Genomic DNA, 17,876 nt, shown 5'->3' on the forward strand with positions numbered 1-17,876 from the left:
TCACAAGGAAAGATTTATGCTCATGGGAATGTAAGTGCCTTTGCTTGCTTGGGCCATAGCTGTCCCTAACCAAGGTGAGAAATGGATGCTTATGTGAAGAGTGTAGGAACAGTATGCAGTGGTATTTGTCTTGGTATGCTGTTCCACTGGTTTATGAACAGGGATGTTTTGAGCTCGAGTTCCATAAAAGTTATTGTGATTGAACCAAGACTTCCTGACTTAAAGGCAGCATCACTACCATGTCTTTTACCGTTTCTATTTTCCCAACCCTCAATTTAATCCAAACCTGTGATGATGCAAACTGGAATTTAGTTGTGGTTTGCCTGGTAGATGCTCACCAATAAATTTTAATTTTTTTTTTTTTTTTGTTAAAATATTCTGTGTCAAGGTAGATACTTCTTAAAAGCAGCATACCTTGTTATCCCCATTGGTAAGGAGATCAGTAAAGGGCTGAACTCAGCATGGTGGGTTTCTTCAGTGTCTGATGCACCAAGGCTCTTTCCAAAACAGTATATGTATAAAGAAAATCTTTATTAAAAATGATACTCTTAAAAGGCTAGGAGTTAGCTTAATAACAGTCAGTTCATTTTTCTGTAAAGGATTATGGATTTTATTAAAACAAAATGGCTTTCTGAAAAGACTTCATACTTTTAGTGTTTCAGTTAGTTGCTTTGGTTCAGTAAGTTTCCATTCACTGCATAAAGACTGGATGTTCTGGAATAATATAAAGAAGTTAATTGACTTTCACTTTTGGTGGATGTAGGGCAAAAGATTCAATATCAAACATCTGTCCTTGTTAAGACTGGCAATAAATCACAGCTTTTCTTTTTCTATGACTGTAAAAACAAACATTCTCCAATCTATACATGAAACAATTGGCTTTCGTTCTCTTTTCAGTTTAAGACATACTGTAAAATATGCAATGGCATTTTGAACAAATTGTTTATTTTGTTTTAAGTTTAATCATTTGATTTTGCGAGAGCACATCAATATAATTTATGAAATGTGGACTAATGTCTAAGGGCTATGTAGATTTAAAAACCAAAATGTGTAAAATGTTTCGTTGTTCCGGTGAACATAATTGTTCAGTTAATACCTTACTACTTAGTTATTACTAAACCTTCCAGAAAATCTTCCCTCTTCTATATGTAAATAGCTTTATGGGGTTTTGCAATGATAGCTGATATTCAGGTCTGAAGAAAAGAAAAGCTATATGAAGGAAGAGGAAAAATTGTCCTAGTTTGCTACAGGGCTTTTTGGTGTGTTTCCCCCCCCCCCAGTTTTTTACTGAGGTTTGTCTGTTGCTTGGTGTTGTGCATATATGGTTATCTACTGGTGAATTCCTTCTCATTGCAGCTTACATAACAGAAATACCATTAGCGAGGGGAAGAACAGCTGTGCTGGGGTAGTCCAGAAGTTGATAAAAGCCTAGGATCTTTTCTGACATTGCCAACAGCAGATGACAAGAGAAGAATGTAGGAAAAGGGCAGAGATGTAGGGATGCCTTCTCCAGTATGATCTCCCAGTCTCCTGTAACTTGCAGCTCAGGGTATGGCATAACAAAGGTGTTAAATTTATATTTAATGGCCATGCTGAATTTCTCTTCCATTACATTATCACTTTTTTCTTTTTTTTTTTAAGTATATAAAATTTTAGGATCCACAGGGAGTTCTACAGCTTACCATATGTGGTGCAAAGCACTGTGCTTTTCCATTTTTTATTTTTTATTTTGAATTTACTACCTGCTGGTTTGTTTAAAGTTCTCTGTCCTTTGTGTCGGAATAGACCATGTTCAGCCATTGGATATCCACCCCTCTTTGCCATTTGGGATTTTTTGTAGGCCTATAAGGTCAGGCAGGGTGCTCGGTCTCTGTCTTGCCATGCGCTCATCTCCAGAGATGCAGCTTGTGCCTGCTGTAGCTGCTCCGCAGAGATCTGAAGGGTTGCACTTACTGTCTCAGGTAATGAGGAGTAGGTGGGACTTTTGAAGGGGCTGCTCTGTGAAAGGCAATTCAAGGTACAGTATTTCTGGAAAAGCTACTGTCAACTTCCTACAACTTCTGTTGCACCGCTTAATGTTTTCTTTCTGTTTAGTTTCTGTTTTCTGCCCCTCAAGGGCAGCTTCTGGCCTTTAGAACTAAATTCACCTTTACTAAATAATGCCTTCTCTCTCTGAGCGAGAAGCATGCTGGGAGGCAGTGCTGCTTGCTTGGAGTGATGTGTGGTGTAGGGGATAAGTGGTCCTGTAAATGTAGCAGGAGGTATTTAAGGTTACTAGAGAGTTAATAATACAGCACACTGAAAGTTGCATAAAGTGCTTTTCAGATTTTGCTTGATTGGTGTCGTCAAGTGCAGTAACTCTCTATAGCTACAAATGTAAAACTTCAGTCCGGACTTCAGCAATGGTTTATGCACTTGTGAAGATCATGAGAAAAGGCATAAGGAACTCCAGTTAATTACTGTAGTTTAAATAATTGACTGAGTTTCTGAAGGATATAATCATTTTAAAATAAGAGAAAGAATGTGAGATTAAAAAAGGAAACGTGTAGCCTGAGTCACCCCTTCTGGCGAAGGAGAAAATTGAATTTAACTCCTACATGCATGAATATTGCTGCTTTTTCACAGAGTTGGTTTCTAGGGATCCAAGTTTTACAGTCTCAAAGTGCATCTTCACAGTTCAAAAGTAGGTAGATTGCAAGGGATGCAGCTGGGATGGAACAGATCTCACTGTAGTTGAAATATTAAATGTCATGTGACTACTCAGGTTATGGTCACATGGCAGTTTTAATCTGGTATAAATTTGTGCATCCATTGAAAGGGGTAGAGCCACCATGTGTGTACCTGTCCTTTGTGGTGGCCATAATGAAACGAAAAGGGCAATTTTCATCTGATCTAATTTCTTGACTTTGTGGTTTTCTGAACACTAGTGTGCTGGTACAAAGGAGATAGTGGGAATGAGTGGCTGGCAGAGGGATACAGGAAAACCGTCTTTTTCAGGTCCTGTGGAGCAACTGAGCACTCCAGCTTTCCACTAAAACCTGCAGGGATGCCTGTTGACGTGTTGCTTCTGGTCATAATGTACAAGCTGGGATGTGGAATGCTATTAATTTTAACCTTCATTTGCTTAACCATTTCATCTTTCCTGTCCAAATTTTCGTGATATTACTCAGCATTTTTTCTATACATTCATTCTGCGAGAATCTGAGAATTCATTCATTCTGAGAATTGATTCATTCTGAGAATCTTTTTAACCATATGCATACATTTAGCGTATATTATACGACATCTATTGTATTTTGTAGATATCTGAAACAGTGAAACTGTTGTTCTTTCATAAGGAAAAGGAGAAGAATCCATCTTCATTCATATGCCTCCGCTGAATTAAATTGCATTTGCAGGTTTTAAATTTTTATTAAAAATACTATAAGAGGCTGCAGAAATTTAAAAATTAAGAAAGTATCTTCTGGCTAAGTAAAAGTGTTAATGAAAAGGTACTATGTTTAGTGGTGGCAATATTGTGTAATGTCCCATACCATCTAGGTCTAAGGATGTTTGTCAAGAGAGTACACTGTTGCATAAATTTAGAAGTTACATGTTCTGTTCATAGTTTCTCCTTTGCAACGTCGTGAGAGCTACTGTGCCGTTATTTAATTTTAAAATAGTGCAGCCTATTAATCTACTATTGTTCTAGTACCTCAGTCTGTCTAGTTTTTATGTAAAGTCGTTCATCAATTGTGTGAGCTTCTTGAGTATCTTTAAGACTAATGTTGATATGTTAATTTTATTTAAGCACTAACTGCATCCATTAGGATTAGCTAATATAATTTTTAGAGTGAGCTGGAATGAATAAATTGTTTTCGAGAGCCAAGGTAACTGAGATAAATGCCATAAATTAATGATTTTAGTATTAGTCTTAATTTTGTGCTTGGTGGGAAGGATTGTGAAGTTAAAAGAAAAAAATCATTGGACTAAAATAGGAAAAACATGGTTTCTGATTAAATATACTTTATTATGTAATTACTGCTCTTCTGGGTGGGTTTTAAACTATGCCATTGCTTTTTTCCTATGTTTAAGTGTAACCTATATTTTCTAGTTACATATTATACAAGAATGAAAAGCTACATGGTAATGATCAGTTTTGTCCGTACACTCTTGTTACTCTGTGGTAGCAGCCTTGGTTTTCATTAGCTTTCCCAAATTCCTTTCTCAATCTCTAATCATAAATTATATTCCTTATTTTAGAGAAGGATATATTGCCAACCTGTAGTCTTTTGAAGTGATATATATCCTCTTCAGCTATAAGACTGCTGTTAAAAATTAAAAAAAACAAAACAAACCAAACCAAAAAAAAAAACCAAACCCAAAACCCAACAATATTTTCCATCTCGCTGGTGTTTTCCAGTTCTTCCTGTATGCAAAAGTGTTATTTCCAAACTTTGTTTTGCTCTGAGTGCTTTAGTTTATATTCTAGCTAATCCTGTGGGAAATACTATTTGATGATTTACTGAATCTGATTCTACTTTCACCTTCCTTGCCGCTTCTTGCGGACGACAAGGTCCAGGGATCCATGTGTTTTAAATCCCCTTAAATAAGTAGTAGTTACCTGAAGAACGGACGTAGGAATGCCTCTTCCAAAGGGGGAGACAAGGGTATACAGACTGAAAACCTGCTTTCCATACAGTATCTATTATCACAAGGAAATGATAAACTGTGAGCATTTTGAAGTATTGTTGGGGGGTTTTTGTTTGTTGGTTTTTTGTTTTTTTTTTTTTTTTTACTCCAAGCAAAATAAACTAAAAGTCAATAGCTGCTGCTAGAATATGGCTGTTACTGAATAAACTGCTGTTGCCATTAGTAGAGCCAGAATATTGATTTCCAAGAAGTTAATACTTATTGCTGTGTTTAAGGTCCCTTATGTCTATGATTCACTATATGTGAGTTATGTACAAAGCCTATGTTTTCTCTGACAAAAATGCACTGAAATAATATTTTATAGAGCAGAGTTTGTTGCACAATTAGTTGATATTCAGTGTAGGTGTATGCCTGGGAGTCTAGCACAAGTGTTAGCAAGAGTGTTTGAAGCCCTCACTTGAGGAAGAGAAGGATGACTGTGCGTGGTCTTCTCTACCTCCACTGAACTTGAACCTTGTACTTAGGTGCTGCATATATGGCGAAGTTGTTATTTTTGACTAATTTTTACTTTTGAATCTGTGGAGTTTGAACGCTTTAGAAGCTGCCGGTCCTCAAACAGTCACCTCTCTCCCGGCTTATTCTTAAGACTTTACCCTTCCTGAAAACTCTTCTATATTTTTGCGAATTTGCTCAAGCTGCTTCACAGTGTCTCCCAAAGTGATTAAACACTGTAATTGAAAAGTGTCATAAAATTGTTTTTTTTTTTTTTTTTGGCAGTACTCCCTAGCAAAACAGTTATTTGTTCAGCTAGCAGCACAACTGTATACTCGTGTTATAAATGTGGCATTATTTGTATTAACAATATTCAGTTAAATCTGTGATCAGACAAATCAGTTACTGTTTTCTAAATGTAATACAGTGCAGCTATTTTTATATCTGACAGTGAGTATTTTAAAGGAAGTTGTTGCTAATGTAATTTAGTTATGTTTAGTATCTTGGCTGTAAGTTATGTCTGAAGCTTGTTATTGTTAAGAAAATTTATAGAATATTCTCTAAGGGTGTCTGCTCTCTAATACAGTCTTAAAAGAGAAATAGCATAAGACTATTTTTACCGAACACAATACTATGTTAAAAAATGCTGTGAAGTAAGTAGCAGTTTGCTTGCAAAGTGTTCATACTGTTTCCTAACATACTGGAAATTACTTCTGAATTCTTTTAAGTTTCATTGTGGTTTTAAAAGAATGCCTTTAAAACCAGCACCTTATTTAAAGTGCCCTTCCTGTGGAAGGGAAAGTGGTAGCTTCTGTGTTGTCCCAATGACTTTGCCAGGTCACGCACACAGTTCAGGTAGATTAAGGTTACCTTTACACTATGGGATTTCAGTGTTGTTAGTATCTCCTTTTCTTTCACCCTTGATTGATTACTGTAGCTTACGCATTTGTAAGTAAGTCAGAAATTCCTTTCTAGGAATTTCTGTTTGCCAATGGTCATAATGTGTGCCAGCATCTTAAAAATAAACCCTAGAGAATCTAATTGGGTTATAGGTCTTTGCTTTAGGTTGGCTATCTCTTACCATTTCACTGTATTTTATTTATATATTGAGAGAGCAGATCTTACTCTGGTCTTAAGATGGATATAGAATTACTCCGTCAATTAAAGCGTATATATCGTTACATAATACGTATTACACACATATTTATGGGTTGGGTTCTTTCAGACTATATTGCTTCTAGAGGTCTGTTGGTTTTCTGTACCACAGTGAGGATGAGATGAATCTTGGTTTTCTAATGTACATTTATGCTATTTGTGCATGTTGATCAAAAGAAATGAAAGACAGTGTAGGAGAAAGTAGAGGGGTTTAGATGAGGCTTTTATCAAAATATTAGAATTGACTATTCCAATTACCATGTTTCCTTTTCTGTAATTTCCCCCACTAAATTAAATATGTTCAGAGAAGAACATAACATTGAAATTAAAAATTAACTCTAATGCTTCACGTTTAAATTATGCTCTTGTGATTTTATTTTATTTTTCTTCCTTTTGTAAGGGGAGACTCAAAACCTCTCTTGTGCGTTTTGTAAATCATCTCTAGCCAAAGTCTAATCATGATGATTAGAAATGCAACTCCTGTTGTATATTGTAAAATTTCTCATTGCCATCTTTAACTTTTACCTTTAAAAACAAATAAGCAAAAAGAATGTGTGCTTATTTTCTAGAATGTTTCTAGATTTGTTGTTATTCTATTCTCCCTCCTGTTGTTATCCTATAGTGTCAGTCTACATTATACACTGTAAGAAGGATTAGATGGTAGACTCTCCTAGCTGGTCATCCGAGTGTAGCTCTGAATTTCGTAGTTAGTGGTGGTGGTTACAGGTTTAACATGATGTAAGATGAAGTCTTATTGAGTCTGTCATCATAGCACTCTCCAATGACAAAAAGAAACTGAGCTGTAAGCAGTGTCCCAGAATGCTGTAGTAGTCCTCAAGGTCTATGTTGTAATGGAAGTCTTTTTTTTTTTTTTTTTTTTTTTTTAACCTAATGAAACTCTTGAAATCTGTAGCTTGGAACAAATAGGTACAATTAATGTTCGGTTTTTTTTGTTTGTTTTTTTGGTTTTTTTACATGAAACAATTTTAATGCATTAATATATCTGCTTTTTCTCTCTGAACGGAATAATTCTGAAATGGAATATTGCAGTCATGCATCTAGGTATGCATTTAAGTACTACTTCAGGGGTTAGGAGGAGGAGGAGCATGAGTTGTTTCTGTTCTCAAGTAAGGGATCGTGCCCCTCCCCCCCGCCAATGATGCAATGTTTTAAAGAAAAAAAGGGTTTGTAATAGTAGTAGTAATGTTTTGAAACAGCTTTGTCTACGATGAATATGTTTCTGATGTCCTCCATATCTCTGCTGCTAGCTAATACCAGATACCGACAAATAACAATACTGATTGGAATTTATGGAGCTAGGAGGTATAAGTGTACTGTGTAACTGCAACGCCACTGCGAGGCTGGCAATGGCTGAGTGAGGAGTGCTTTATTTATCCCCGAGTGTCACTTTCGAGCTTCTGTAACATTCATGGAATCCATGTACAATATTTGAAGAATTTCTTGCTGCCTGAGAAGGTGGTAATAATTGTAACTCACAAGTCCTGATCTAGTGACTCTTCTAGTGCCTCCCTGACTAGGTAATGCCTGAGAGTTACTGGGATAACAGCTTAAATACAGAGCATGCTGCAAAATATTCTGTGGTTTCAAAAGAAGAAGAAAGAGAAGAGTTAACATGGGAGGAAAATATTTTTGTGGTATTTAACTCTGGTGTGGCAACTGAAGGGCTCTCCTGTTAGTGAAATTTACAGTCAGATATGGTGGGGGAGGAGCAATTCTCCAGAGACTTTTGTGCTTTTTTTCCAATTCAAGTTGCTAAGAATCACATTTCTTTCTAATGAATTTGTCTACTAGCACTTCTATTCAGTGCATGTGTGTTTATGCTGTTTGCATGCCATCTTCTCTTCAGTTTGCTGCCTTTTGAAAGACCTTACCTCAACTATTCACTGTCTTCTGATGTATTTATTTTTTGATTGTTCTAGAAAATAAATAAACTTGTTCTATTTTGGGCTGCTTTGAATTGTATTTAGTTATGTCTTTTGCATATAAGCTTTTTAGGTTAGGATTTGTTAAATGAAAATGGCACTTTGTCGTGTATTGAGTTTTTCAAATTACAAGTATCTTCAATAAATTAATTAAAAAATTTCATTTATATACTATTTCTATGGAACGGTATATTTGTATGCTGGAAAAAAAGATTTTGTAGGGTAGTATTCCGTAGCCAATATTCGCACTCAAAATAACGTACTTCCACTGGACTTCGAAAAAAGTGTAAGGAGGGGTTTGCGGGAGCACAGGTGCAGAATAGGCTCTTATTTCCTAGATTAAGATCATTACCTTTGTGCTTTTCAAGCAGTACTTAGCAGATTGCTAATGTGGACCAGAAGGATCAGCTCGGGGGAAAAAAGATTGACAATATGCCATGACTTGCTAAAAAGTAGAGTGCAACAGCAGTACTTATTTTTAAATGTAGAAGCATTTATAATGCAGAAGAACTCTTCTATTTGTGTTCTGTGCAACCACTTGCTAGTGCTACGCAGCTTTAACGCTAGCAAAAGTTGTGTGTGCAACTTGGGGATCTTGTACAATGGTATCTTCAGGAGCTGTGGGCCTGACTATGGGTTTGCTGCTTTCTGAGCGTTAACCATATTTTACCCCATTAATCATGCTAGTGTGTTTGTTGGCTGCTGGAGTAAGGAATAGGTAAAATTGTGCTGCAGTGACAGTGAAGAAAACTTACCAGTTTTCATGTTTTTGCTGTCTTAGGTTTCTAATTAGTAGTAGTAAAGCTGACTGGTATCATGAAGTGAGTTTGCAAATGATAGTAGAGCTGTTGAACCAGTTGTCACTAGTTCAAGGCCTGTTGTTGCCAGTGTAAAGGTAAGAATAGTGGCACTGAGAAGTTGTGGGTGCCCCATCGTGCCCAGGGAAGTTGTGAGTGCTCCATCATTGGAAGTGTTCAAGGTCAAGTTCAGTGGGGCTTTGAGCAACCTGACGTAGTGAGAGATGTCCCTGCCCGTGGCAGGGGAGTTGGACTGGATGATATTTAAGGTCCCTTCTGACCCAAACCATTCTGTGATTCTGTGACATTTATCACCAAGATTAGTTTTCACCCAGTGGAAGCTGGTTTAGAGCCTGTGCCTGTAGGGAAAATTTTGTATCTGTCACTGGATGTTTTCAAGTGTTGTCACTCGTTGTGGGCTTTTCAGCATCTCCTACACAACAGAAGTTAGAAAATGAATCTGATCTGTGTCATCATCGTATCTGGAAACAAATCTCATAGTTTTATTTTTCACTTATCTTTAAATGTACCTTGTGCACAAAATGAGCTAAACTCAGAAACATTAATGTAACTGAACTGAGAACTTAAAGGAAGGAACTGCCCAAAATATTGTTAAATATTCCCAAATGTGTCAGAGCGTGCACAAGATCAAATATCTGCTCCATGCTCATTAGGAAAAGCATGATGCTAACTTCATTTTAGCTAGAAGTAATCATACATAGATAGCAATTAGTATCTGCATTCATGCTCTTGCAGAAAAGGCTTCTGGGTAGGAGCGTGGTTGCAAAGAGGGAACCAAAGATTAATTGTCAAAACAAATTACAGTTAAGCAATACTGAACTTTTTAGAGAGAGATTTTACAAGCAATATCTATTGTGCTGCCATTTGAGTAATACTTGAAGAATAATTTAGTGACTATTATTTTTGCAGCTCTTTTTAGAGGCTATACAAATGAGCTCACTCATCTAATGTGACCTTTACAGCGCTGAAGGGCTGATGATTTTCCTCACGTACGCCAGTTTGGAGAGGGGCTGCTAAATTGCATCAGGCCATGTAACTAATGGCAGGAGATGTGAGGGAAGTTCAGTTGATGGGATCTCTGTTAAGCTTTGGCATTACCTGAAAAAATTATTTGCTGGAAAAATTGTATTTCCTAAACTTGATTACTGATGCTCTTTTCATTAGTTTATGGTTAAACCCTTGAAGTTTCAAATTTTCAGGGCAATCATGATGTTCTTAAAAGAATATTATCTTTTAATTGGTCTTATTTTGGGAGTAACTGGTAAATGGTGGTGTACTAAATGATATTGGTGGCAGTTATTACAGTGATAAGTGGTTGTTGATGTGGTTTTTTTTGTTTGCTTTCTCTCATTTGGACCCTTTGGGTTTTCAAGTAATTCGGGACAAGTTCGAACTTGTCTATATCCATCTTTTACACGAAGGGGTTAAGTGTCTCTAAGAAATTTTAACCATTCCCCTATTTTTGTCATGTAGACATGTGCTGAAACCAGCAATTGGAAACAGACTTCAGACTGGTGATTGGCAGGGCCAGTACAGACTGAGCAGAGAAGGAAGGGCAGGAAGGGTGGTTTGAATCACTTCTCTATTTACAGAACTAAGGGAGTTTGGTAGCCTGCACATTTCTGAGTGGGTAAGCCACAGGAGACCAACAGTTGACTCGTATCTTCTCTTTTGTTTATATTGCACTGGGGAAATGATGGGGTTTTGTCTTATTGCAATTTCAGTGGCATGTAATAACTTATTAACCTGTCTAGTCTGCATTTATTATCCATCTGATAAAGTTTGGACTTTATTGTGAAGAAAACTGATACTGGTGCTGAACAGCCGTGACTTTGTAAGGTGCCATTGCTGTGCTTTGTTACATGGATATTGTAACTGGGACTTGAGCAGACGGCAAGCATATTTTCTAGTACAGACAATGGTAACTGTCAGTTACTTCTGTGTCAGGGTTAGATCAGTGTGTAAATTGATAAGTGAAAGACTTACTACTTTTAGTCCCTTGAAGCCAATACATCATCCGTGTATTTTCTGTGAAATCATTAGTTTTGTATCTGACAATACATGCATGTGACTACCAAGCATTCATTATACCCATTTGTGTGTATAACCTCAAATATTTTGTACTTCACATAGACTGGTTTTTTTAATATTGAAAATAATTTAAAATACATGGAGGGGTTTTTGTCATGAGTGCATGCTCTAATGGCCTTCGGGCTTCTGTCATGGGCTTGTCTTGTGCAAAATATTGTAGTTGTTTAAAACACTTCTGTTTTGGTATATTATTTTTGTGGATGAGTTTTAGTAGTGGTAGGATATGGAACTTTTTAGGGCAGACCTCCTACAAATGGAGTGAAATTCTAAACCTCCTCTAATATGAGGATAAACAGTTTGTTCCAGTTGGAAAATGCATCTCCTCTAGATAATGATCTGCTTGAAGGGATTAATAATGTATGCTGACATATTAATGTGATTGGCATGTCTTGAGCCACTCTTGTCTTTTTATTATTGTAAGGCTGAAACAGAAATCAGAGGGTTTTTTCTCCTCTCCAAACTGTAAAGGTTTGCAAGGTACACAAAACAAGTTTGATGTTTTAGTACATCTAGTGGGCTGAAGGGGCCGTACCGTCCTCTGTGCAAATGGGTGCCTCTAGGATGATGCTGATTTCTAGAAGAGCTCAATGTAATGTGTATACGAAACACTTCTGTGATCGGTTTCTGTAATAGTTTTACATCAATCAAGAAAAGATGATTTTTGTGTTGCTCAAACCGTGCTTTTAATGTTTGAGGAATAAGTATATCAAATATTCTTCAGTGTGATCTCTAGTATGTAGACTTTTGCATACACACACATGCATACAAATATATACATATTAGTATCTACACAGATGCATGTGCACAAATATATACATATCTATACAGAATAAAAAGACACAAGGTTCTAAAGAAACAATTAGTGGTCTATCTAAATGTGAGTTTGACAGTTTTTAGTACATCAAAGATAAACTGCAATCCAGGATCTAGCACTTTACACACTGCACAGTAGTATAATTTCTGGTTTAAAATTTAGTGGCTATTAAAACAGCACACAGCCCAAAAATAGAAATACCCTTTACTGAGAAGAGATCAGGTTCTAGAGGGTTGAAGAGAGGCAAAAGCAGTGTATGTCTGTGAACAGCAGTGCACGGCTCCGCCGCGTCTAGCAGAGACGACTGCAGTGAGGGTTATGGGGCGTCAACCTTCACCTTTTCTGGCCTGGTACTGACTTGTGTGCTGTGTCATGCTGGTAAAAGTGTACGTGCAGCTAGCCAGTGATCTACATCAGTGAAATGATCCATTGGGAGGACTAACCTTCTCCACCCCAAAAGTAATTTTATTTTGTTTCCTCAGGTGGACAAGTTTTCCAATTTTTATCAGTATGAATAGCTACCAGTAAGTGTACATCTTAAAAGGGATGGTGCTGTGAGAAAGCTTGCCTCTGAATGTGAAACGGTAGCTGTAAGTACAAATTTCTATCAATGTGCTATGCACTGATGGAAGGTGAGCTAAATCTGCAGTGCTCAAAAAGAGCCCCTGGTTTTCACGGAGCTGAGGTCACCACAGCAGCTCCTGAACTGGATCACAGTGTAGCCAACATGAGTGCTCTGGTATGAGAAAGCAGAGAACTGCTTTCTTCAGTAGCACAGATTTGAAGTGGGTTGGTGGTTTGAAATTGCAGGTTAGGTTCAAAGTGGCTAAATATTAGCAGAAAGGAGAAATTACATCTGGGGTGACTGTTGGGGGGATTCCAAACTGATTAGTTAGAAGAGCTGATCTTGCCTGATCAGGAGGTTTTCTTCTTGAGCATAAGCTTCAATATAAGCAAATGCAGGAATATGAAAGCTTGACAGGGCATATGTCAGAGATTGTGCATAGCAAATCTGCTGAGTATGAAGAGCAAGGAGCTTTCCTTTGTTTATTTTTATATAAGCAGATTAAATATGGTGATTTTTTTTCTTCATTTCTTCAGCAATATGTCTTGTGGGTTTTTGTGAACACTAATTTTGCATTATTTTGAATAAAGATGGAGCTTGTCTCCAAGATGACTGTTTTCAAGAATAAAGCTTTGTTCAGCCAAAGAGGCAGCAAGTCTGTGTTGCAGGTACCTTTAGTAAATGATCTGTCTTTTCAGCATGCATAAGAGGGTAAGAAAACCTTCTCCCAGGGAAGTTAAAAAGGCCTCTTGGTAGGTGGTATCATATATATGAAGAAAGAAGCATTTTCCAGGATGGGTGGTGATGAGGAAGAGTTTAGTATGTAGGAAGGAGCACATCTGAATACCTAGTGATTGTCACAGAGACTCCTTGGTTCTCTAAGCCATTGTAATTTTCAATAATATAAATGTATGTCACTTTTACTGGCAGATCAGATTTCATATTTTCTAAGATGAGGAGTAAAAATATTTAGTATTCTAAATACTGGAAAATAAAATTAACAGATACTGCAAAAGCATGCTTTCCCTAACTGGGGAAAGCAAGGCTGTTCCTTTCTAGGTTAACATACTTAAAACATTACTCTGGAATAATAATTGAATTGAGCGTTAAGTGCAGCATACTTCCTTTGCAGCAGAGGGTGGCTAAAAATTATTAGCGAAAGACATTCAATAGGAATGTAATATATTTGGAAACAAACTACCTACAGTTACATAAAACAACCAACCAAAAAAAACCCACACCCAAACCCACCCAAAAACCCCTAGATACCAGGTTTTTTACACCTAGAATCCTACATAGGGTTGGGTTCCCGCTGTGGTAGGCATTTTACACTCTGCCCTGATATGTGGTTATAACTGTGTGCAGATTTTTTTTTATTTAGAGAATTTTGAACTAAGAAGAACTAGTTCACGTAAAGATCGTATTTGCAAATATAAAAATACAAAATTGACCTGTGATGTCATTCTGACTTAGATCACTGTCTCCTTCAGGCGGTGGATGTCATCTCTGTATATTGCTTTACTTAGTGATTGCTCTCTTAAAATAATGAATGTTCCCTTCCCTCCTGCTCCTGTATTAGGGATTAAATTTAATTCTATATCAAATCCAATTTGGAAGATTTTTCTAGTCTGTTTGTCCTAGTCTTCTAGACTGTTATCTTTAGGAACAAGTACCATCTTTCTTGGAGTTTTTGTATTTGTTTTCTCCTCCTGAGCATCCAATTTGCTCCAATATTAGAACTTAATATAAAATTTTGTCTCTGAATCTCATCATTGTTGACTGTTGTCCTTTTTCCAAAATATTGGTTTCAAATTCTTATACTATGCTGCGTTCAAACTCTCAATAGACAAGTGAATCATTATTTTTTACTTGTCATTGAAGATGGAGAGAACTTCAGTAGAAACGTATGATAACAACTGTCTTGCATAGCATGCAAGCAGAAGCAAAAGCTTTTGACAGTGTTTCCAGAGGAATCGAAGGAGAATCACTTGCTGTGCACTGTCTTGAAAAGGAACACAGAGTTCCTAATAAAATATTAAATTTAAAAATTTTAACTCTTTCTGTCAAGAGGAAAGTGAAGTGAAATCCACTATTTTATTGGGGAGCAAAATAAATTATATGTGCAGTTCTGAATGTTTGAATCCATTGTTCTGCTGCAAATGAAAACCCAGAGATAAACAGTATTAGAAAGCACTTACATAAATTCTGTGGTTCCAAACTTTCCAGTTTTAGCTACCACACAACTGGTTGCGTGATTTAGGAATATAGTGGTTTTCAGTTAAAAAACAGAAGCGCTACACTTTCTTTTGTAACAGACTTTCATGTATTGTTCAACTATAACATTTTGCTTAGTTAAAATTGGGCCACTTCAAACCAGAACTATTATATATTAATTGTTTTATCTCTATATGGGTTCCTACTGTAAGTGTGCATACACCGAAACACTCAGTGTTTTGAGCTTACCTAGGAGTGGTACCCTCACGTATGACCATCTCCAGTGCTTAACACTCCAGCTGCCCTGGAGCTCCTGCTGTGGGTTTTTTTGGAGCTTCTTAATGCCCAGTGCAATATACTTCAATCATCTCAGCTTTGACAAAAAAGCTCTGCTTATTGGTTAACTTTTCACTCAGTGTTGCTGGTGATGCCCCTCCCTGCTGAGGTACAGGTACACCCTGCTGTAGGAGTAGCTGCCATTCTGCCTTGGTCTGCCAGTCTGCAGATATCAGACCCACAGGAGCTCCAAGCTTTAAGCTCTTTGGGTAGTATGGCTACCCAAGGGTGTCTGCAGCATGAACTCTGTGGTCTGCAACAGCTACCAGGCTCAGTTGGGCTGCTATCCTGACAGTAATTCTGAGCGCAAGTTCTCCAGTCTTCAGTGGTTTGAACGTGGATATCATATGGCAAACACTGCCAGCTTCATTAAAACTTGAGATTATTGATCTAACTTTACTTATGTGATGGGAAATTGCCTATGATCCAGATGAGGAAAAAAATGTAGGAAATGATTTAAACATTTCTGTGTGTTCTCCATGGATAGCAGGGAACCATGTACAACACGTTAAGTATGCAGAGTATCCAAAACTCACACTTAAGTGAAATTAACTGGATCGCTGCGCACGGTACCAGTATGTGGCTTTTAAGGTTCTTAATTCCACAAGTCTAGACTAATGTTTACTTTGATTTTATATTTTGCTGTATTATAATATTTTTTTCTCATGTTAATTTGATTTCTTACATCTGATTACTAGTGAATAGGGAGAAGTTATGTTGCTTAAAAAGGAAGTACCTAGAAATATAATCCTAAATTTGTCATTACTTAATAACGTTTTCTTCTGGATTTTGAAACTATTGCAGAAAATTTGAAATTCAGAAAGAGGGAATCCTGAAAATACATATTTGAATATTTATTATTATTATTATTATTATTATTATTATTATTATTATTATTATTATTATTATAAATATTTCCTTTCAGTCACATTATGTTGCACAAAATCAGATCTTAATCCTTTTGATTTGCTACTTTGCATCTTCTGTATTTATAAAATTCTGTTGTGGAGTTTGGGGCAAGAGGTTAGTGTGATAATCTGTGTCTATAGCTAGAAGACTACTACTGTGGGAAAACCATAGAAGTTAATAAGCAATTTAGTTGTAGTAGAAACTATAGGGCTATAGCAGAAGCATCTGCTAGCTATTTCTTGGGGTTTTTTCAAAATATATTACAGTTTGAATAAATGCTTTGTCCCTTGCAAAACTAAAATAGCGTTTTTCTTTTAGCGCTGTCACTGCTACTCTACTCTGCCTTCTGAGCATTTTCAGTTCAGTTCTTTAATTCGTCTTGAAGGGGTTGAATGATCTCAGACCTTCCTGCAGGCTGAGTATGTTGTATCTGCAGTTTTTTCCAGCCTGTGAAACTACTTATTTTGTGGGTTTCTTTTTAAATATTACAGTGTATTCTGTTGATCAGTGAAGTAAATACTTAAAGATTGTTTATTTGCTGTTATTGTAGGCATTGGATCAAGACAGAACTGCACTACAGAAGGTGAAAAAATCTGTGAAAGCAATATATAATTCGGGGCAAGGTAAGACATTGTTTTCAGTTTCACATGAGAACCTAAGCACTTGATTTCAAGTTTGAGAAGAGTCTTGCAATTTATCCTGTTGAAGTGTATATCATAAGAGCTGCTTATGTGTTTAGGAGTGTTTGGATTTTAAAATTTTCTTTCTTTGCTTCTGATTATACATCAGATTAATGTGTTCCCCAGTTCTTTCACCCTCCTATTCCTTCTCAAAGGCCTCTAGGAGAATTCCCATGGGTAAGTTTTCCTGCTGTCATAACATTTCAAGCAGTTACCTTCAACTATTCAATGTAGGCAATGTCCTAGACTGAATTTATGGAGTGCACTTCTAAATGAAATAAGAATGAGAACTTATTTAAAAGTTTAAAAAATAAATAAATAAAAAGAAATATCTACAGATAGATGTGTTTGTTCCTTCAACGCTTGGCTCTTCCCTTGTAACATGTACAATAAAAATCTCTTTTCTTAGGTAAAATAGTGGAGATTTATCATTATTTTGCTTGAAGGCACTGTTGATAGTTTATTGGAGCTATAGTAATAACAGAGGATAGGTGGCTGGAATATGAATTGATAAACAGCTTGAGTTCAGTAACAAATGATGATCAAACACAGATCAATATACAAATTAGGTTTTAAAAATGTTCTAAAGTGTACCTGGCCTCTACCTCTGTTTCTCTTAATATCTAAAAACTATGTCAAAGGCAGGTAGGGTGGCAGAACTGTACACCTTCCAATAACCATCTGGTTGTAAAGACTGGGTTTTAGAAAATCCCAGTTCCTATTCCCTAGCAATAATAATCAGTTTAGCAAATATTTTCCTTATGCAGAGCTGCTTCTGAGTGGTCTGAGTTTGTGTTGTGCTCTGTGTGCTGTCCCATTAACTTGTGTTTATGGAAGTGTGCGGGTTTTTTAATATGTTGTAGATTCTTAAATTTTCTCTTTTGCCAGTTACTAATATTGTTGCTCTACTAGCACCATGTTTTAATTAGCTTTTCTGTAACTTCAGTTGATAGTGAATGTTTTCCCAATAGACTGTGAAGCCGGATAGAAAGTGAGAATGGTGTTTGGTACATGTGTAGTCTTATGCTTTTAAAAGTATTCAGATGTCCAAACAGCTTTTTCATTTGAAAGTAGCTACTTACTGAATTTCAAAACTGATGAAAATTGAAATGTGTTCTGCCTGTTTTGAAATATATAAACGATACTAGAGATTTTAGCTATTGTTTTATTTGAGTCTTGTAATAGAACTGATGTTGTTTTCAGTGCCTGTAAGTAGGCCATACTATA

General features: G+C 36.6%; 1 protein-coding gene across 2 annotated transcripts in view; it reads left to right on the forward strand.

Annotated features, from left to right (window-relative positions):
• ASAP1 (ArfGAP with SH3 domain, ankyrin repeat and PH domain 1) overlaps positions 1-17,876 on the forward strand; it is a 157,562-nt gene that overhangs the window by 62,625 nt on the left and 77,061 nt on the right. For both annotated transcript variants that reach the window (XM_082325849.1, XM_082325850.1), the window contains one exon: positions 16,520-16,592. In XM_082325849.1, the coding sequence (XP_082181975.1) occupies positions 16,520-16,592 (73 nt within the window). The remainder of the gene's footprint in view (positions 1-16,519; positions 16,593-17,876) is intronic.

This window comes from Platalea leucorodia, assembly GCF_965183815.1.
Source record: "Platalea leucorodia genome assembly, chromosome: 1".
NCBI lineage: Eukaryota > Metazoa > Chordata > Aves > Pelecaniformes > Threskiornithidae > Platalea > Platalea leucorodia.